The sequence below is a fragment of the Mangifera indica genome, chromosome 19, assembly GCF_011075055.1.
Source record: "Mangifera indica cultivar Alphonso chromosome 19, CATAS_Mindica_2.1, whole genome shotgun sequence".
Lineage (NCBI taxonomy): Eukaryota > Viridiplantae > Streptophyta > Magnoliopsida > Sapindales > Anacardiaceae > Mangifera > Mangifera indica.
The window spans coordinates 7,819,654-7,842,705 of NC_058155.1; the positions used below are offsets into that span (position 1 = coordinate 7,819,654).

Sequence of the window (23,052 nt, forward strand, 5' to 3'; positions counted from 1 at the left end):
TTCAATATGACCAAATAACGATAACTCACATAGTCATTAAATCGTAGTCAATGACTTATTGTAAGATCGTACTAGTATTCGAAGTAATCCTTTGACTTAAGACGTCATGGTCAAATCCGATATAGATACGTGTAATTCATGTGGTGCATATATACTAGGTTAACCACATCTCGTAAGACAAACTATATTGGTAATGTGTTATTTGTATGTGAAAAAGAATTATGGTCAAGATGGAATTCGTTAACTTATAAAGTATTGAGTTCTGAATATTTATTGCTTTTAATTCGAATATGAGTTCTGAAGTGAACATCAATAAATATTAAAAATTGAATATCTTGCCAAAATATAATGTAAGTCATATGAAGGATGTTCGTTATGACATGTTTCGAATATTTAAATCAATGATTCAAAAAGAATTGAAATTAGGACTTTGACAATCTATAAGTTTGAAATTGATCTAGATTGGACAACGAAATGATATTACCTACGTGGAAGGTATGATCGGAGATATTAGCTTTAATAGAGTATTTCTTTCATCATGATTTAGGCACCATAACATATTGCTAGATGTTTACTATAATCGTTAAGTTTTCGGTGCACTTTTGGATCATTTAAAAAAGAACTCACGACTATGTTACGGTAAATTTAAAGGGTTATACCAATAAACAAAACTTTTTAAAAGGAGGATTAATTATCCAAGGATAGCTAACACCTTCTGAATGATAATAAAAATCATATAAAATATTATATAGATGTAAAAAATAACATTTTAAAAGTTAAGATGTTAGTGAGATGAAATTAAGGTAACTAAGGTATATATTTGATATACATGTATGGTAAGACTTCAAATTATGAATTTGTTAGGTCAAATAAGAATTTTGAAATTGTAAAATGACCCACCATTATATAAACTATATTTTAATTCATTTTGATCTAACATAAATATTTTTATATTTTATTATCTCTCACAAAACAAACTAAAAACTCTCTCCTCTCTCTAAGATTTGGTTTGGAAGGTGTACTCCTTTGGAGATTTTTCAAGTGAAGAACTTAATTCATCTTCTTAGATCCTTATAAGAGACAAATGAATAGATACAAATTTCATCATTCTCTTATACGTCTTACATATACTTTAATTTTTGTTCTATCTATATATATGACATTCTTTGCATTTTTTTTTCACCTATTATTTTGATTCGGAACTAGATGGAAGCCTCCTAGACTACAATGACCACAAAGAAATTGATCCGCGGAGATTTTGAGTCGACATTTCAAGCCAAACTAGAATTCCCTGCAAAATTATAGAAAACAAAAAGTGTTTCGGTTAGATCAATTGCGTTACTGTTGTAAGAAAATTTGAGAAATTGAGACAATGGGAGGATAATTACTGCCTAATTTGAAATTGGATCTTTCATTTTACAGTTAGAAAATTTCAAGATACTTGGAGGGTTTTGGAGGGAGGTCGGCAGAGAAATAGTTCGAGGACTAAAGAGCGCGAAAAAGGGTAGGTTTGAAAGGAAGAAAGATTCATCTCAGCCGTTGGGTTTTAAGGAGTGATCTTAACCGTTTGTTTAATTCAGAGATGATAACTGTAATACTGTATTGGGCCCACGAGTTGTTGCCTCAATGTGCTGGCTGTTACACTCTGACCTTATTAGAATTAATATCAATGACCAATCAGATTCAGACATGAACGAAAGAATAAGAGTAATTTTGTGCCTGTCTTCCTTCGCATTGGGATGGCTTGAGTCGGTCATTGACTGCACATGACAGCGACAAAACGGGCAGGTGGATATCAGTGGACTTGCCCAAAAACAAATTTAAAACTTATGTTTATGTAATAAAAAAGGCCAGAGGACTATTTCCCACCCAAGGTATACTGTTTCTTTATGTTTTTTTTATTAATTTTGAAATTTTTATTTACTCATATATAATCGATTAAAATTAATAATTTCGAAAGTAAAATTATTATTTTATCTATATTATTAAAAATAAACTTAAATTTAATTTTTTTCCTCCTAAACCCTAAAAATTAATAATTTCTCCTAACTTAAGTGTTAAAAAACAGTATTTTCCCTTTTAGGATTTTTAATTTTAAGCGTGTTAGTTTTTAAGCGTCATTTCTTCCTCTTCGACGACCTCCAGGCGAAGATTCTTTCTCTCCGGTGCGGCCTCCTTCCGACGATTTTCTTGGGCACTGTCATAGACGAAGACGACAATGCCCAGGAAAATCATCGGAAGGAAACCGCATCGAAGAGGAAAAATCATCACTTAGAGGTAGCCGAAGAGGAAGAAACGACACCAAAAAACTAACTTCGAAAAATTGAAAATCTTAGGGGGGAAAATACTGTTTTTTAAAACTTGGGTTGAGAAAAATTGTTAGTTATTATGGTTTATGGGAGAAAATGAGATAAATTTTTCAGGAGTTAGGGTTCCGTTAAATTTAACAGTCTATGAGTGGGTGAATGAGATTTTTAAAGTTAATAAGAGAAAACTTGAGAAAATCGCATATTTTGGGTGGGAAATAGTCCTTTAGCCAATAAAAAAGCCAAAACGGGGTTTGAAATGTAAAGAATCAAATTATAGTATGCTAAGGAGAACATTTTTTCTTCAACTCTCTCTTTTCTCCCAAAGCTTTTCACCTCAAATTACACATATAACAAGTTATCTTCACGAATTCTTCAAGTACATTTTATTATTATTACTATTAAATATTCAATTTATCATATTTGTTTAATTTATGCATATTATTTATTATAAATGATTTCTTTTTTGTGAAATGTCAGTTACGGACATTTATATTAATTTTCTTATATCATAATTGTTTTCTATTTTGCAAAAAAACAAATTACAGATATTTATATTTATATTTCATTTATAATTGTGCCCATTTGCAAATGCAAATTATGGATGTAATACTTACATATTTTTACATTATTATTATTATTATTATATATGTATCATTTTCCCAATGTAAATTGTGTGTGTATATATATATATATATATATATATATATATATATATATATATTATAATGATAATTGTATTTCATTTACAATATAAAATTTATAAAATCATGAAAAAATATGGATATGAAGTTTTAAATATCACTCAGACTAGGGTTTAAATATCCTAATTTAAAATTTTAATGATATTAATTATAAAACTAAAAATTTTGTAAATATGAGATAATATCTGAACTTTTGATTTTTCAAATTTTGTAAAAATTTGATTTTGTAAATATCACCTAAAATATGGATATGAAGGTCATTGATTGTCTACGTATCATATGCACACATATTTGATGGATCTATATTAAACATTTATTAAAGAATAATAAAAAATATATATAATTAAATTTTGTTAATGATTATGATATTATTGATTTAACAAATTTTGATTTTTCAAACTTCTTTTAAAAGTAAGAATATTTGTTATTTGACTAGTGACGTGAACGTGCAAAATTTCTATAATTAATGACCATTCTATTTATATATTTTTGTTTTGAAGTCATAAATTTTTTTTATATTTTTGTTACTATGTAATTATTTTTTTGTTATCTTGTATACATTATGACTAATATAACTTTTAAAATTAAAGGATAGGAAATTCAAATGTGAAGCATCGACTTAAAAAAATGATAAAAGAGACATATGATGACGATAGATATAATTATCAGTATCCTACAATATGATATGATGTAAAAAAAAATGATACGTATCCTACAATATGATATATATCCTACAATCTAATTGATAAATCTACTATTAAGTGTATTTAATTAATATAATATAATTGACATATTATATGATATGATATATATCCTACAATATGATGCATATTATTGATATAAATCAATATATTTTTTAAAGAAATTGATGATATAATAAGAGTGTATATAAAAAATCTCAAATTTTTAAAGGTGTTTGTGATATTTTTTAAAATGATGATATATCAATTAGATTTTTTATTATTATTTTATTTTTTAAAAATAATATCATATGATACAATACAATATTTAATATATAATATGATATACGATTCAATTACCGTGATGATAAAAACATGTTACTTGTGGACAGTGCAACAGCGTCGCCACCTAGTTTGTGCCCACAAATATCTTCACCACGGAAACCAACACTAGGATAGCATGGCCATTTGTTATGTGAAAATTGAATGATCATCCTGGTCAGAGAGTCTATTGGGGCCATTTGTTATGTAATTGCATCAGGAAGAATCGATGGTAGTTGCTTTGACATTACTGTGATGACCAAAAAATGTTGAATATCAATGTTAGATGGTTCCCATGGTGCTTTAGTTTTTTGTCCAGTATGATGTAATTGCATAAGATTTTGTGAAGATTGTTTGGTAAGACCAATTTAATCATTTTCTTCTTATATAAATTTCCTTCATAATTATTAGTGTCCTTTCATACTGGAGAATATTCAGCGACACTCATATTTAATCATTTCTCAAAATCTTTGCTTTGAAAATGTCTTTCACTAGAAGAATTAGAGGCCAAAGGACTTATTCTCATTTAAATTTTGTTTTACTATTAAATTAACACACATAAAATATTAAAAATTCAAACACTTGTAAATAGTTAAACTTAACGGAATCAGTTAATATTATCAATTTTTTCTTTATATTTAAAAAATTAATAATTTTCTCTTAAGATTAAATTTCAAAAAGTTATATATTCTCTTATAGGATTTCAATCTTTTCTTTCCTTCTTTGATAACTGGACTCGAACTGAGACCGTCATCATTCTATTCTTCTCCCTCTTTCGCCGACGATGAAGGACAAAGAAGTCAAATTGTCAAACGAAGTTCATCTTTGTTTTCGTCAAATCGGCTCAAAAGCTAAGAAATCAAAAGTGCTTCTATTGATTCAGCTTCAAAAGAAGAGAAAGAAGGTGCGATTCCATTGAATCGACATCTATTGTGCGCTTTCATCGTTTAAGGGTTTCAATTCATCGTTTACTTCTTCGCGTTGGGGTTTCTTCATTGTCGGACACAAAGAGAGAAGAATAGATGAAGGCAGTCTCACTTGGAGTTCAGTCATCAGAGAAGGAAAAAAAGATTGAAACCCTAAGGAGAAAAATATAACTTTTCAAAGTTTAATCTTAAAGAAAAATGGTTAGTTTTCTAAATCTGAGAAAAAATGAATAATATTTTATTATTTTTAATAGATTATTGATTAAATAACAGTTTTATCCCGAACTTAATTTATTCTTTTAATTTTAATTACTCATACTTAATAAGAATTAATTTGGAAGTACAATAAACTTTGGGTGGAAATTATCCTTTGGCCCATAATTAGACAATTTATTGTTACAGTCACTGATTTGGTAGCATAATAGTGAAACATGATGATTTCCATTTAACTTCAAATTTTGAAAATGTCATTCACGTTCATATTATGAATGTTACCCATTAATTTCGGTCATCCTACCGTTGCAACCGGCCTGTCTCTGTCTGTCACACCATCATAGCATACGTTTTGTCAAAATATGTCATTCTTTTTTAACTTAATATACTTCCATAAATAAATTCTCAGCTGAAAATATTATTATCTCTTTTTGGCTGCTTTGTTTGCTGAAAATTAGGGATTAGATTGAATTAAAGACAAAGAAGATTTAATTTTTTATAATTAGAAATAAGAAAATTTCCTTTTCATTAACTATTGAAATTAAAAGTCTCAGTATTAAAGAAAAGTCAAATACGTACACGTGACTAATTGGCCCACCCTCCCCGCCTTCATGCCTTTAATCTCGCCATAAACGCCTATAGCCGCCTCCCTCCTCCACCTATATAGCTCAAGCTCACAGGCTAGACTGATCTTATGTGACATATCCTTACCTTTCAAACTGTGTTAGATTTTTCAGTTACAATGGCCATAGATGATTCTTGTAGAAAACCTGGAACTGTTCCCTTCAAGTGGGAGATTCGACCCGGCGTCCCCAAGATCCAACAACAACACAAACAAACGCCCAAGCCATCACCGCCACCGTCGCCACTCCCACCCCGACATTCAACATTTTCGTCACCGGCTCCACTGCAAAAGCTTAAGCCCCCACCAGCCGGCTTCCAGTTTTATGCTCCGTTCGAGCACCGGAACCAGTCATTTCGGTCCACCTCACGTGTCTATTCCGAGCGTTGGCGGCTTCATCAACCCACCCGAGGCCGACCCGATTGCGTTTCACCTGGATGTTTCCCGGCTCGCTCGACTAGTAGACGCAAGGAAAGCAAGAAGAAAGGTGAACAAGGTTACTTTTCAGACCTTGAAACATTGCCCCGTTGGTCGGTTTCAAGCCGGAGGTCGTTTTCACCGTTCACTGCCTCACCGGCTTCGTCATCTCTCTTGTCGTGTAAGTCATCGCCCCAACACGTGGTTGATTCTGACTGGGCCGGGTTCGGACTTTTTTAAAACTAGTTTAGTTAGCGTGTAGCTATTTGGCGCGAATTATAGTAGTGCGCTTTGAAGTTGGATGCTTTTTACTGCGGTTTTTGGTCGGATCAGAAGCCCATTATGGCCCGGAATTTGCTCTTGTCGTGTAAAAACTTTTAAAGCTCATAATATATATATTTTGTTGTACAAATTGGAGGCAGTGAAGGGAGTTTTCCCAACTCTTTTACTTTTCCAAGCTGAAGTTATCTTGAGTAGTACTATTTATATAAATGACGAGAACAAATTTATGTTTAAAATATAATATATTATAATATAATTAGATATTATTTTATTTTTAATTTAAAATTATTTAATTATATAATGATAAATTACTATTTATATATAGATTTGTGATCATTATTTGTGTAAACAGCGATAAAGCAGACTTACTGGTGTAAAAAGGCCTCTGCTTTTTTAAGTTAAGAGTGAATTTGAACCTGCTTTTGAAAGAATTAATGTAAATTATCTGGTTAATCAACGATGTGCAGTGAATATTGAAGTCCTTGTAATTTCTCTAGTTAGTAAATATGTGTATAATTTATGTATTAAATATGTATTTTACGTTCTTTTCATTTTAAATACGAATTATATGTTTATCGTATTTTTAAATTTTTTCCTAAATTTAAATTACGAACTCGCTCTTTCTATTATTAATTATTTACAAAAATACCACTACTATTTAAAAAAACCCCAACAACATTTTTTTCTTAATTCTCAGTCTTAATTTTACGTTTTTCTCTCCTTTAGCCTATAACAAGATTTACTTTGATTTGAAGTTTGAAATTCAAGCTAGTTAATTTGTTTGTTTTATTCCAATTAATTGGTACGTTACTTATTGTATAAAAAATTTTGATTATGTATTATGTTATATTAGGTTTAATAGTTAATTAAATATTTTATATTTGAATTGTTATATTGATTTTCAATAAGAGATTCGTGAAAAGTATTAAAATTATTATGATATTGTCGTATTTTAAAAAACGTATTATTATCGATGTGTCATATTAAACTTGTGTACACACTTTCGTACTTTTTTTGTATATAAATTTTAGGGGCTTTTTTTTACAAACGTATTTTTAATTATTTACAGTATTATAACCATATGATTTGCACATCATTTTTTTTCTTATTCCCGTATTTTCTAATTAGAGTAATTTCTAAAAAAGGCAAAAGGACTTATTCCTACCGAAGTTTTAGTCTATTTTCAAATTCACACTCATAGGATCTCAAAAACCTATTAAAATTTTTTGTTATATATAAAAGGTAAAATCATCATTTTAATAATATTATTAAAAAAAACATTTAATTTTATCTCATCTCCCCTAGTATTTTGAAAACTAACACCTTAATCTATGTCTAAACTTTTCTAATTTTAAAAAGTGATAATCCCCCCCCCCCCCCCCCACCAACACCTAGTTTTTTCTTTTCTCTCTCCAACTATTGTTGCATCTTTGGCGACCTCCTCTTCCCATCCACCCAAATCGTTAGTCGATTCTCCCTTGTCGTTGAGAGACCAAGAGACATCAAAGAAATGATGAAGCGAATCTTCGTCTTTCGTTTGTTGACAAAGAGATGAAGATTTGTCTCTTTGTCCTCTTTGTCGACAAATGAAGAGATGAAGATTAAAATACTTTTTCATGGCTATGAGTTATAATATTTATGCATTCTAACAACACATTTGCCCAATCATCTGCATTGATGGTGCCTTCCTAAAGGTAGATATATGGAAACTTTATTTATCGTTGTAAAATTGAATGGTTATAATAAGATTTATCCAGTGGTTTTCGATGTGGAGATAGGGAAGATTATGAGTCTTGGAGTTGGTTCCTCACGAAGCTAATGTATTGCATTAGTAAAGTATCAAATTGGCAATATTTCATGTCAACATTTTAATATTAACTTTGTGGTGGTTGTCATCACTTATAGAGTAACATGAGAGTCAAATACAAGAGAAATGCAAAAATTGCATAGTTGTATTGGAAAACCACCAAGACATATACGATGTTAAATTTCTAGAAGACAATAAGGGCATTATACTATATGAGAATCAAATACACCACGGTTGTTGTTGTTGCTGCAATCACCTGCAAAGTAACTTGAGAGCCAAATGCAAGATAAATTCAAAAATTGTGTGATTATACTAGAAAATTGCCAAGACATATATAATGTCAAATTTCCAAAAAACAATAAAGGCATTGTATAATATTAACCTTGATGCAACTGTGCTCCTTTTTTACAGGGGTTATGAGCAATGGGCAAGGGAATATTTTCTAGGTTTGTGGTATAACACAGTGACCACCAATATCATCAAGTCATTTAATACACTTTTCAAACATGTTGAGGAGTTGTCCATTACAATGCTTGTGGAGTTTATTAATGACATTCTACAAGGTCACTAACCATGTGTAAAAGTCTTCAAATTTGGAGGTGCTTTATATAACTATAACGCCCCTTCATAAAAACTATCTTTTAGAGGAAAGTGCTACCTTACTAAACTAACAGGGCATGCATTCACTAAAACATTCGATAAATCTCATACATACATCCATATTATATAAAATTTTCAAAAATAACCTCTTGTTAGTGAAAGTCTAGTGGGAACATTGCAAAGGATAAAACCATTAATCCAAACTTATTACATCATAACACCATCAAAAAGAGACAAGTCCCAACATAAACAATAGCTAATTCTTTGAATACTAAATATCACATAAAAAGTTAAAATGACCAACCATAAAGCTTATTTTTTATGCACATGACTAAAATTATTATAAAATTGAAACCGATTAATGACATTGATAATAAAATAACATATAACAAACAAATTCCAAATTTATTTTACTATCCCAAGACATCTAAATTATAGTTTGATGGAAAGAGCACAAGCATTACATAATCATTAAAAATGATAATTTGTATTGTCTCATTCTTCAAACATCTCAATGTATTTAGATATCTTTATGTCTTGGCCTTTGACTAGTTTAGACACATTAGCAATAACATAGTGCCATAATTTTTGGCATTTATTGAAGTCCAACACCTTTTGGGCCTAAATAATATAGATGGTACTATTAATGATAGTATTAAAAGTGTGTAGCATTAATTATCTTCACATGAAACAAACAACTCCAAAAACAATCACAAACTATGAAAACAATGGCCAAAATCATGAATGGGAGCCCAACTCAAAAAATTAGTTTAATCCAAAATTAACCACCAAAAGAAGACTCAATACACTTAAAAAAAAAAATAATTGATTAGGCTAAACTCAAACAATATCCCATTCAACTAAATAGGCCCAAACATTATATCCAATAATGATTCACTAATATCCAATCTAACTAGACCCAATACCAATAATATATCCAACAATTATCAACCCAATTACAAGAAATCAAATCAAAGCAAAATAATTTCAACCGAATTAAAGATACTCCAAGGTTAAATTGTACTATCGAAGATGATAACCAATTGAATGGTGAAAAGACACAATGTTAGGGGTGGTTGTTAGTCTACACATATCAACTAGACACAATGATAAGGTCTTTTGTTGTTAGTCGACAAAGGTTAATTATTACAAGAAACAAAACACAAATGCAAGTTTAAATGTTTTTTCGATGGTTAAATGAAGTAAAACTTGTAAACAATGATAAAAAACAAAGTCATCGATGGTGTGAGGAGAAAACAGTTATTTGTCTATGGTCGAAAAGGTCATTTGTTAGCACCAAAAACACTACAAAAAATACTAGCATTAGCGAGAAGAAAATAATAAGCAGATAAATATATGACCGTTATAAAGATTATTTTTATGATTTTAACGACAAATTATTTATATTATCATTAAAAAATAAATAAATTTATGACTTTAACAAGGAAAAAATGGGGATATTAATTAAAAAATAGTCAGTTTTTTTTTTTGCCTTTTTATAGCTATGTAAGCACTTTTCTTTTTCAATATACAAATATAACTACTTTTTAATTTGACTTTACCTTAAAAAAGAGAAGATCCTAGGATTTGGTATTAACTAGATGGGTTGGTCAAATAGGTTGGTTGGTCGACCAATCAATTTTTAAAAATAAATTAGTTGGTTGGGTGTTTGGCCGATTGGTCAACCACCTGACCAACCAATTTTTTAAAAATAAATTGGTTGGTTGAATGTTTGGCTGACTGGCCAATCTTTCCATTGTCAAAGTAATTAAAAAATTTTGCATTTTCACCTCATATCACAACCTTGGCTAGGTAAATGAGTAAGTTTTATATCTTGATTATGTGAGTTTATGTTTAGTTGAGTAAGTCTTAATTGAGTGAGTACAAAACCTAAAAGTATTTTAAATATTTTATGTTTTATGCTATATATGTATAATAAAAAAAAAGTGGCTATATATGTATACAAGGGAAACAAATAGTATATTTTAATTAATATCCCAAAAAAAAGGTTGTTCAAAGTATATTTCCTGTTATTAAAAAGTTTTAATGACGAATAAAATTTAATTGTTATTTGTCATTATAGCTTCTCCCATTAAAAATATAAAATTTTTCTCGTCATTAAAACTTTTTAATGATATAAAATAAAGTTTTAACAACCAGTGTACTCTTATTAGAATTAAAAATTTATTTAGTTTTAATAAGAGTATAAATAATTGATCACTAAAATAACAAAAATAATACTTATAACAACTGAATATTTATTTGTTTGTTATTTTTCTCTCATTAATATTAGTTATTGTTATTATGAAAACGAGTGAACTAGAAAGAATGGCCTCCTTTGAGATAGCAATCAAATAGAACATTTTCAAAAGTGAAAGGGAGGTGGTTGTAAGAAGTATAATATGAGAACTTAGAGTTTAGAGGTGAGAATGATAGAAATCAAACTAAAGGGTTGTAAAAAGATATTACTCGTTATGATAACATGTCAAAATAGTTGAAGAATTTCATTTCTTGTACATTAAAATATTAATATGATATGCAAATTTATATGATACTAAATCCTATATAAAATAGCAAATCAAAATAATATATATATATATATATATATATATTACAATAGCATATTTATATTCTTACAAAACCATGACAGGCTAACTGTTATCAATGCTACCAATATTTCAATTCTTTAGAGTACTCAATTAACCAATGATAAATCAAATATTTGGAATACTTAGTAATATTGTTATTATTTACACTTATTTGTAGACTTTATTATATTGCTTTGTCTCGATATCGACTATTGAGTAGTATTGATCAAAATAAACAGAGGTAAGGGGAACTAATCCCAACCATGATAGGACATGCAGAGTCATGCATTAAACCATGGTTAGGTAATTTGTGAATGAGGAAGTCATGCATAAGAGGAAAGGATGCATGCCTATTAACCCAATATGTATGGTTGTGCACCTAAATAGAAAATAAATGAATGTTCATGGTAAATAGCCATCATTCGTAGTAATGTTTGATAGTTTGTAGGGATATATATAGTATATAGTAGTATTGAGTCATGCCAAGAGAGTACACTTATAAAATAAGGCATCAAAGAAAGTTAAGGGTGAAATCTCAATACAAGCCTAAATTATGATAGTGACTCTAGTGCCTGCGCATTAGTTACATGAAAGAATATCATAGTTCAATGTTATTTAAATCAGATTAGTTTTCCATGCATGCATGTTTTCACATAGTTATGGTGTAGCCCTATTTGGAATTGGTCCTATAAGACACATGGGTAATAAGAGATCCATAGAGAATGTGTGGAACTCAATCCCATAGGAAACATGAGAACCTAGTATATTGTAGATATACGTGGGATAATTTCCCTACTCATAGTTTTTAGAATACTCATGAAAACATGATTTTTCATAAGTTTTTCATATATATCTTCATGAAGATCATTATAAGGGAACACCTGTAAGATTCTCTCTATGTATGCCCACAGTAGAACATAGTTAAAATACAAAAGTCTTAGTGTGGGTAGAGAAAGAGGATTATGCAATACATAACTCATATGACCAAAGTGTCAAATCCTTATCTTAACCAAAATTGATTGACATAGCAGAAAAAAATTGCAAAATGAAAAAAAGTTCTAAAGATGCAATCACCAGGTTTTCACATGCATTGTATATAGAGAGTTATCATAGTGTAGGATCTAAAGGTGTCCTAGATAACCAAGGCAAAGTCATCGTAATTATGAGATTAAAGGTGCTTTCCGAGATGATTGAATAGGATTGATCAAAAGTATTCTCAAGGTAATTAAGTTAAGATATGTAAGTTTCATGTCATTCAAGTTTGGAATCTAAAGGTGTACTTTCGATGCCAAATTTAAGGTGGAATACATATTTAAGTGTAAGTGGATTAAGTTATCAAAACATGAAATTAAGTTCTCCTACTAATTGGATGAACTTTCACTCACTTTCCATCTTTTATATTTTGCAAGTATCAGGTGAGATTGACAACTATGATACAAGGTCAATGAGGATGGAAACAACATGTGGGCAAGATAGTCTTTTTATGTTTATGTTCTTTTGTGATGTTTTTTCGACAATTTATATGTTTTATTTTGGGTTGCTACACACTTTTTAATGATTGGATGATTGTATTTTTACATTTTGACTCTTTTTGTTCGTTTTCGTTGAGTTGTTTTAATAAAAAGTATTTTAGTAATTTCTACAATTAAGTTTTATTTTCTGCAAGTCAAGTTATAATTAGGCTAAAAAGAATAAGTATAATAATGTTTCGATCCCTCCAAATAGTAATATTTTTGGAGAGGGTGTTATATTAGCGCCAAAGAACTAAATAACTAGAAAGAAAGATCTCCTTTGAGATAGTGGTGAGACTGAAAGTTTTCGAAGGTAAGAGAAAGCAATTGTAAGAAACATAATATGGGAACTTTAATATTAGAGGTGAGAAAGATAGAAATCAAACTAAAGAGTTGCAAGGAGATATTACCCGTCACCCTAACGTATCAAAATAGTTGTATTTCATGTTTATAAAACCTAAACCCTATATAAAGTGATAATACAAAATAACAAATTAAAATAGTCAATATATATACCTAATAAGAAACAGTATAATTGAAAATATATTCCTACAATAGCCAATAAAGCAGACATCATTAACGAAGATGTCTAACAAAAATATATTTTTATTTTAGTTAAAATTTTCAATAACATATTTATATTCTTAGAAAATCATGACGAGGTTAACCGTCATTGATGCTACGTGCAAACTACCCAGAATCTAACTCTTTAAAACATTCATTTTTCCAATAGTAAGTGAGATTTTTGGAAGAATCCGTTATATTATTATTATTATTTACACTCCTTTTGATTTTTTATATTATTTTCCAGTCCTATGTTTTTATTGTAATGTTTCCTCTGGTCAACGAATCTTATTGATTACAATAATCAGAGGAACTCGTGCTGCATGAACATGTCAAAGACGTCAGTCATTTATAAACAAATGCAAATGGTAACCACCTCAAAGCACGTGCCGTAAGCAAGTTTTCCAAGCCTCAGATATATGTGAAATAACTGGCAGGTTTACTCAACATCAACGTATAATTTATAATTGATTTGAAACTCTAATGCATGCAAGTGTTGTCATCATCATCACCTAATAACGGTGGGTCAGGGAAAGCCTTCCACTATTTATTTTGAATATGGGCGTCGAGTTTCATTAGAAGTTGCAGAAAGTGAGAGATGGCAAGCCAGAATCAGCAACAACAACCAGAAATTTCTCAAAGATGGGGCAGCGGGAGCAACCGCATAGCTGCTATCAATGTAGAGGGAACGACACCATCTCCCATTGTCACGACTACCAACAATGACGACAAAAGTTTTGACGATCAGCAGGTGTTTACGTTTGTTTATTTTGTCTTAACTATTAATTTGCGTCTAACTGATATTTTCCTATACTTTTGAGGATATCAATACCTGATGAAGTTCTCCTGAACTTGATTTTGTTACTTGGGATAATTAGAAACCTGGATGGAAAAAGTTTGTGGCGTTTATAGGCCCTGGTTTTCTTATCTCAATGGCTTATATTGACCCTGGAAGCTGTAAGCTTCTCTCTTTCTAGTATTGATGTGAACGTTTGTTTCTCTTTCTGGGTCTGTGTTTGTGGCTAACAAACACTTCTATGGTGTCATATTACAGTGGAAACTGGTTTGCAAGCAGGATCTATTCACCAATATGAGGTATAAGAAATAAAATTCTTCAAATATTATACTATACATCGAAAATAAAGAAGAGAAGAAAACTAATATGTTTTGTCATTTTCAGCTATTATGGGTAATTCTTATCGGATTGATCTTTGCTCTTATAATCCAGTCCCTTGCTGCAAATCTTGGTGTATGCACTGGTAAGTCAAAAAACTAACCAAAGTTACAAGTCAAATTATGTTGATGAAAATTAACTGCTTGATTGCTTTTTCTTTAGTAAATAACTTAGTTCATTGGACTCTCAGGTAAACATTTATCAGAATTATGCAAGGTTGAGTACCCAAAATATGTCAACTACAGCCTGTGTTTGCTGGCCGAAATAGCTGTCATAAACGCTGATATCCCAGAAGGCATCCAGAATTCTTAAATCATCTATAGATTCATTATTTTACATTCGATACATTCATTTCAGAAAATACTACTATTAATATTCTAAAAGCAAAACCATTAATTCCAATAAAACACTTTAAATACAACCTTTCAGGTATTTCATTTCACATCTGTATTTTTTTTTTTTTTTCTCAGTGATTGGGACAGCCTTCGCTTTAAACATACTCTTGCACATCCCAGTATGGGTTGGAGTTCTCATCACTGGCTTGAGCACTATGCTGTTGCTCGGCCTGCAAAGATATGGGGTAATTTAACAGCTCATATTTAATATTTCAATCAATCCTTCGTTTATTTTTCTGGTCAATCATCAAAATCAACATTGAATAAGGTGATATCATAAAATTTTCTTTAGTTTATCCTTCTACTTATTGTATGTTTGCATTTTGTAACTATCAATACAGATATTACGTTTCTCTTCAAGGGTATTTGTCTTTTTTTTTTTCGGCCTTATCTCTCTTTGAACTGATTTAATTTATATTTTGGAGCTTTTAAAATTATCATTAAGTCAACTTAGTTGATGGATAACTTGTTTTGACTATAGATAATCTTCATAAAACAAGAACGGCAGTTGCTCATGTCTAATCTTACTCTTTTTGAATGGTTAAATCTAATAGATGAGAAAGCTGGAAATGTTGATAGCAATATTCGTATTCATAATAGCTGGTTGTTTCTTTGGAGAAATGGGTTATGTAAAGCCTCCGGCAGTTGATGTCTTCAAGGGTCTGTTTATTCCCAAGCTCAGTGGCCAAGGCGCTGTAAGCGACACCATCGCCCTATTGGGCGCCAACGTCATGCCGTATGATCCATCAAACTTCACATTATTCTCAGTATTTAATGCTTAAAACATCAAAATCTTTAAAAACTGACAAAACCCATCTAATAATAATGCAGGCACAATCTATTTCTTCACTCAGCTCTTGTGCTTTCCAGAAAAGTGCCCAGTTCTGTCCGTGGCATAAACGTAAGCCGTAGTAAAATAATACCAACATTGAATAAATATATGCGTCTTAAGATATAAATGTTTTGGTGGTAATATCTCTATTATTTTTCTTGTTTTCTACAGGATGCGTGTAGATATTTCCTCATAGAGAGTGCAGTGCCCATGTTTATAGCATTGTTAATCAATGTCGCGATGGTGTCCGTAACAGGCGCAGTTTGCTCTCGCTCAAATCTCTCAGAAAATACCATTGAGCAGTGCAATAATGTTACACTTGACTCTGCTTCTTTCCTCCTCAAGGTCTAAATTATTCTTTAAAAAAAAAAAGAAAAACGATTTTGTTAGCATTAAACTTGAGCTATATAGTAAATATTAACAGGAACTCAATTCTTTCTGTGTAGAATGTGCTGGGAAAATCGAGCTCGATTGTTTATGGCCTTGCCCTTCTTGCCTCAGGGCAAAGTTCCTCCATCACAGGAACTTATGCTGGACAATTTATCATGCAGGTCAATAGAAATATAGGGGAAATAAATTGAACTTCATTAATCACAAATTCCTTTGTAAAATTTTTATTTAGCTTCTGGGTTGTGTGACTTTCAGGGTTTCCTGGACATCAAAATGAGACAATGGCTAAATAATTTGATGACAAGGTGCATTTCAATTACGCCAAGTCTCATTGTTTCAATTATTGGTGGACCTCAAGGGGCAGGAAGATTAATCATCATTTCTTCGGTTAGCCAAACCAAATTCATTTAAAATAGGCTATTAATTATAATATTATCTCTGTATCAAACTAAAAACTAAATATTTACTGAGTTTTAATTGCAGATGATACTGTCATTTGAACTGCCATTTGCTCTTATCCCTCTTCTAAAATTTAGCAACAGTAGTAGCAAGATGGGACCCCACAAGAACTCTATATATGTAAGTTTGGTTTTTTTGTTTTCTTGTCTTCTAGGTAAAGCTTTCCAATTGAAGTCAACCATATCGAGGCTTATGTAAACCTTAATCTTCTAATAATCATGTTCCGGTGTTCTAATAATCTGAAACAATTAGTATAAAACATAATCTTCTAGCATGTTTGGATATTCTTCTAATTTTTCTTGAACAATTTGCATGCAGATCATCGTTATTTCATGGATTTTGAGCTTGGGAATGATAGGCATCAATGTGTATTTCTTGAGCACAGGATTTATAGGTTGGCTAATCCACAATGACTTGCCCAAAGTCGGAAATGTGTTCATCGGCATTGTTGTGTTTCCCCTGATGATCGTTTATATATTAGCACTCATCTACTTAGTTTTCCGAAAAGACACTGTTGTGACATTTATTCAACCCACAGAGCAACACCCAGTAACCCAAGTTAACATAGAGAATGAGCTTGCAAACCCTAATGGACAGATGGAATTGGACTGTATACCTTATAGAGATGATTTGGTTGATATCCCTCTACCACAGTAGAGGACCGCGTCGTCCAATGGAAGGTGGTTTCAATAATTAATTATAAAAAGGGACAAGCAATGAGCTCTTGATAGAACTAATAATTAAGCTATAATGTTGACAAGTATTTGTGTTGTATACATGTGAAATATTCTTAAAAGATTTGAGTCTCCACATATATGTAATATCCTTGTGATTTATAAACATCATTGCTTCATGGGCTTATAAAAAAATTATAAAAGGGGTTGGTTTTGTGCAAACAAAAACTGGGCCGAAAGCCTAATTCATATGTAATTTGGTGGATCCCTTTGCGCTCAAAAAATATAGTGTCTAGTTTGTTTTATCTATCACTATTTTAATTTTTTTTTATGTACTTTTGCAAAAAAAGCTTACCTAAAATTTGTGATGTTTCATGGTAGAAGTTACACCATTGAATTTAGTTTCAATGAAAATGTTAATATTACTAAATAATGTTTTTAAAAGCTAACCAGTAATGTGTTCATCATAGTCAACGTTCATGTGTTTTTATTACAACGTAGTGTCCTTATTTTCAACTATAAAAGGCCTTAATTTTTGTTCCAAAATAAATACAAATTAATTTCATACAAGATTTCCTTACAGGTTTTACATTTATACTCTATTTTGTTGATCTTAAACTTGAAAGTTTGTCAATGGAGCTTGTTGAATCCTCGACACTTGTTTAATTCATAGAGTAAAAATTCTTCAAGATAGTGACTTTAGCTCACATCTCAACCTATTGTTTCATTTTGTTTTTTATGCCCTAGGTTGAAGTTTAGGTTGTCTAGGTCAAAGCTATTTTCTAGTTTGAAATCCTTTTATATGCCCTAAGTTGCAGTTTGGGTTGTCTAGGTCAAAACTCTTTTCTAGCTCGAAATCCCTATTAAAATCAAACTCTCTTTAGCTTGTCTAGCTCGAAATCCCTATTAAAATCAAACTCTCTTTAGCTCATAGCATGCAACTTTTGTGGGGCTCTAGTCCTAGTCCTTGTTTATATCGAATGAACATAAGACAATATGTTGACCAATTGTTACATATTTAACATGAATTCAAAATCAAAATAAGAAGATAACCTATTCAATTGAATTTAAGTATACATAATAAATTTTATATGAAAATCACTCAAATGTGGCTCTAATACCAGCGTTAGGTTATGGGGAGTGCTTAAAGGGTAGTAGAAATCAATTTAAAATTTTTGAGCACATAGAAACACCTTATAAACCCTTAGGGGTTGTTTGGTTTCAGTTAAGATAGATTACCTTCCTTTATTTGGTTTGTCAGTAATAAAATATTACAGTAATCTTCTATTATCAATGCTGACGTGACATGTAATATAGGTGGTAATCTGATTACCAAGGTAATATTGATTTTATTATAATTATATTATTATTTATTAGTTTTTTAAGAAAAAAATAAATTTATTTTTAATTAATATAACAAATAATATAAAAAATATTTAAAAATAATTATATTCAAGGGCATTTAAATAAAATAATTTACTAGTAATTTTTTATTATATTTAACCAAACATAATAATTATTTATACCTATCAAATTTTATTAAATATAGTAATAATTTACACCCAGTTATCTTCTAAGTAATTTATCTTCAAGGTAATCTTTTTATTTTGGTAATAAAACATTACCCAAACCAAACACCCTCTTACAGGATTCAAACATAGTCAATTAACATATAGGCATACATATGTATAAACAATTATACAACCAAAAAAAGTATAGAGCACAAACCTATGTTGGTAGCTCCTTCACTTTGACAACCTTCACACTTGGTTACAACCACTCCTGAACCTAAAGAAAAGGAAGCACCTCAATATCCACACAAAACATGAACTCTAGAAGGCTCGATTGTGCACAGATGTACTACTAGGTGACCTATGTTGCACTTAGAAATTAAGTATATTCCTTATGTCTAAAGTTATCATTTTTTCCGTTTTAGGTAGAGATTAAGGTTTATAAAATATTTTATTATTTCCTTTTTTTTTATTTGTTGTTAGGAGAAAAGGGGAAAAATCAAGAGAGAGAACACAAAATTGAAGAAAAAAATGGATATGTTTCCTAATTGCATTAGAAAATATAGATATGTAGTAGCAAGAATAGGAAATAGAATCTGAGCCATCAACATCAACGCGGATCAAGAAGTAGCGAACTTGGTGGTGACCAAATATGGATACAATCTAACAGTCTACTTCCACCTTGAGAAAAGACATTATAAAAACCCTATTGAAGTAATGGACAAGGAGCTTTTGACAGATTTTCATACAGTTATACAATGTATTAGTTCTCTAGCAACACAATGATCACTCTCTTTGAGCTTCCATACGCTACTAGGAATAAATAATCTAGAAGCACGTTAGCAATACAATCATAAGGAAACAACCAACAACTCAAGTTTACATAAATCAAAATGTGAAAATACAATCATCCAATTATAAAAATTAAAATAAGTGTAATATAAATACTATAAAAGGGACCTTGTAAATATTGTAGAAGGTCTCTTTTATCATGTTTATATTACACTTGTTTTTGGTTAATCGAGTATACAAAGTGAAATTGTCCTAACTATTTTTGCTCTTTTTTCTATTTAGAATATATTAAGTTTTTTTATTATAAAAATATTCTAAAAAATTATAATAATTTAGGTGTAACACATTCTTATAATTGGATGATTGTATTTTCACATTTTGATTTTTAACATCTTTGTTTGTTTTCGCTAAGCTATTTTAATAAAGGGTATTTTAGTGATTTCAATAATTAGGGTTTTTTTTTTCATAAATCAAGTTATAATCATACTAAAAAGATTAAATGTAATAATGGTTTCATTTTGGTTATAATATTTTTTGATGAAGTGTTATATTAACATCAAATCGATACGATATTATAATAAAATAGTTGAATAATTGTATTTTTTGTATATAAAAGTGTTGACGGGATACCGTAATTTATATAAAACGTTAACTTATATAAAGTGATAATATAAAATAACAAATGGAAAAGTATATACGTACATAAAATAGGAAACCGTATAATTTAAAATATATTCTTACAGTATTAATTAGAGCAGACATCGTTAATGAACATTACTAACAAAATTATTTCTTTATTTGATTTAAAATAAAATTTTCATTAACATATTTACATTCGTACAAAATCATGAGAGGCCAACTGTTATCGATGCGACGCTATCAACAAGTCAACTCTTTAGAATACTCAATGAACCAACGACAAATCAGATCTTCAGAAGAATCAACAATATTATTATTATATTATTTACACAAAGTCAACAACGAATATTATTGATCAAAATCATCAACAAGATCTACACATCCTAGGAGTTTACTATATTATTTTCTCTCATCAACGAATATTATTGATCAAAATAATCAGACGCAAAGTCAGACAATTTGCGTATTTCAAAGACGTCATTCATTTATAAACAAATGTGAATGGCAGCAACCTCAAGGCACGTACCTTAAGCAAGTTTTCCAAAACCCAGATACGTGTGAAACAAATGGTAGGTTTACTCAACACCAACATTTAATTTATAATTGATTTGAAACTTTAGCATGTTAATGTTCGTCACCTAATTGTTCGATTGATTCAAATGAATCCTAACATATATATTCATATATAATCTAATCAATCTAATATCAATGACAAATATTAAATCATTATATGCATATAGTTTATAGAATTATAAAATTAAAAATTCCAGGGATGCAAGCAAACCTGGTGGTTGATATAGAACCAATTTAAATCTAATCAATTGTTAATTTGCGGAACCAGTCTTTCACTCTAATAACACCATGAACCAAAAGCGATAATTGTGGATGGGTAAATATATATGGTTTTTGACTATTTTGGGAAGGGAACTTAGTATTTATATAGTAAATTATTAGACCCTTTCATTAAAAACTCAATAAATTACAATAACTTACATTTGTCACCTAAATTATAAGACTCTATATAAAGTGTAATACACATTTACAATTCAATTAGACAATGCCCAATAAACTGATTCTAGACTATACATTTATATGATTCTATTTTAATAAAAGAAAAACATAATCAATGTATGCACATATAAGAAATCTCAACATTCTTCCATATAGACAACATTAATTATCAATTTTTTTATTAAGAAAAGAAAACTTTTTGTTCTCAAGTAAACAAAATTTTAATTTTTAAAATGGCCACTCATTTCAAGAAGAAAAAACATAATTCAGAAACAACACTTCAGCCAAACAATCCAATCAATATGATTATTAATACAGAACCAAGACAATCTATATGTTTTGCAACAATATATGACATCCATGATTACAATTACTCACAACCATATCACATGGATTACTGATTGGAAGTGTGGCAAGAATAATATATAAAAGTGATTAGAAAAATATGTTATCACTTGTTGGTTCTCATTATAATTTCTCTTTAATCAATAGGTTTCATATAAAAGCTAGAGAAATCCATAGCTTCTAATGAAGCCAATATGTTTCACCAAAATAGTCTCAAGATATCTAAATAAACATACTCATGCAATTGTCAGACTCAAGATAAACCATCTTCTTGAAACACATTGTATACATTTATTTTAATATAATCAACCATACAATTGTCATACTCAGGAGAAACTTTATTTTGGAGACACATGTTGTACATATAAATTTTACTAATATAAATCACACAATTGTTATACTCAAAAGAAACATTATTTTTGAGGCATATGTTGTGTTATAACCACAAATATGTGCATCAATATAGAACCGTGTCAAAATTTTTCAACCCTAAACCAAACCTAAATATTTTTAGCTTGACCTGATCCGATCCACATTAACCCAAATTATGTAACAGATAAAGTCATCTGAAAACATAACATATAATGATATGATTTGTTGCGAAATAATACACTTTGTAATATGTCGTGGAATAAAATGATTCTTACAAAAAACCACACAAAATAATAATTTGTCAAAACAAAATTAATGTATTTCAGGTTAGTATTAATAGTTTATTTATTCTCTTTATATGATCAAATATAGAGATAAAAAAATATATAAGAACTCAAATAAATGTACAATTTCATTTTCAAAATATTGTTATCAATAACCAATGAGATTAATAACTAATTATTAAATATTTAAAAATTTTAATTTTTAATCAATATGATGAATGTTATTTTCATAAATACTAAAACTATTAATATATATATGAACACGACACACCAAATATAATAAGTTCAAATTAGTATACTTACAACACAACAATGAGAAAAACAAATAAACTACAAATAATTTTTAAAAATCTATCAAAAAGAGTTATTATAATATAATTAATGTCTCTAGTAAAGGATGATAATTTTTTATCAAAAGGCCTAAAACTAGCTTTTCCAAGTAAACATCCAGTTAACCTATATAATGTTTTAAAGAGTAAAACTATGGATTTAAAAGTAAATTTAAAGTAACTACCATAATTAAGCTAATGGAAAAACTAAAATTAAGTTCTAATAAAAAAATTCCTAATATAAAAGCATTGTCTTTATTGATTGAAGAATTTTTTTTATTTGTATTAGTATTAATAATATCCT

The 23,052-nt window shown here is 29.6% G+C and overlaps 2 protein-coding genes across 2 annotated transcripts; both read left to right on the forward strand.

The window, feature by feature from the left end:
* The first annotated feature begins 5,766 nt into the window (after positions 1-5,766).
* On the forward strand, positions 5,767-6,610 carry LOC123203626. The gene has a single exon (XM_044620067.1). It carries the CDS (start codon positions 5,893-5,895, stop codon positions 6,427-6,429), a length of 537 nt encoding a protein of 178 aa, XP_044476002.1. The 5' UTR covers positions 5,767-5,892; the 3' UTR covers positions 6,430-6,610.
* Positions 6,611-14,139: 7,529 nt separating this feature from the next.
* Positions 14,140-17,448, forward strand: LOC123202883 (metal transporter Nramp5-like). Its single transcript, XM_044619035.1, has 13 exons — positions 14,140-14,292; positions 14,420-14,498; positions 14,596-14,636; positions 14,722-14,800; positions 14,906-15,010; positions 15,186-15,295; positions 15,665-15,846; positions 15,942-16,011; positions 16,114-16,287; positions 16,389-16,493; positions 16,588-16,719; positions 16,816-16,911; positions 17,110-17,448. Exons 1-13 carry the CDS (start codon positions 14,140-14,142, stop codon positions 17,446-17,448), a joined length of 1,665 nt encoding a protein of 554 aa, XP_044474970.1.
* Positions 17,449-23,052: the final 5,604 nt, after the last annotated feature.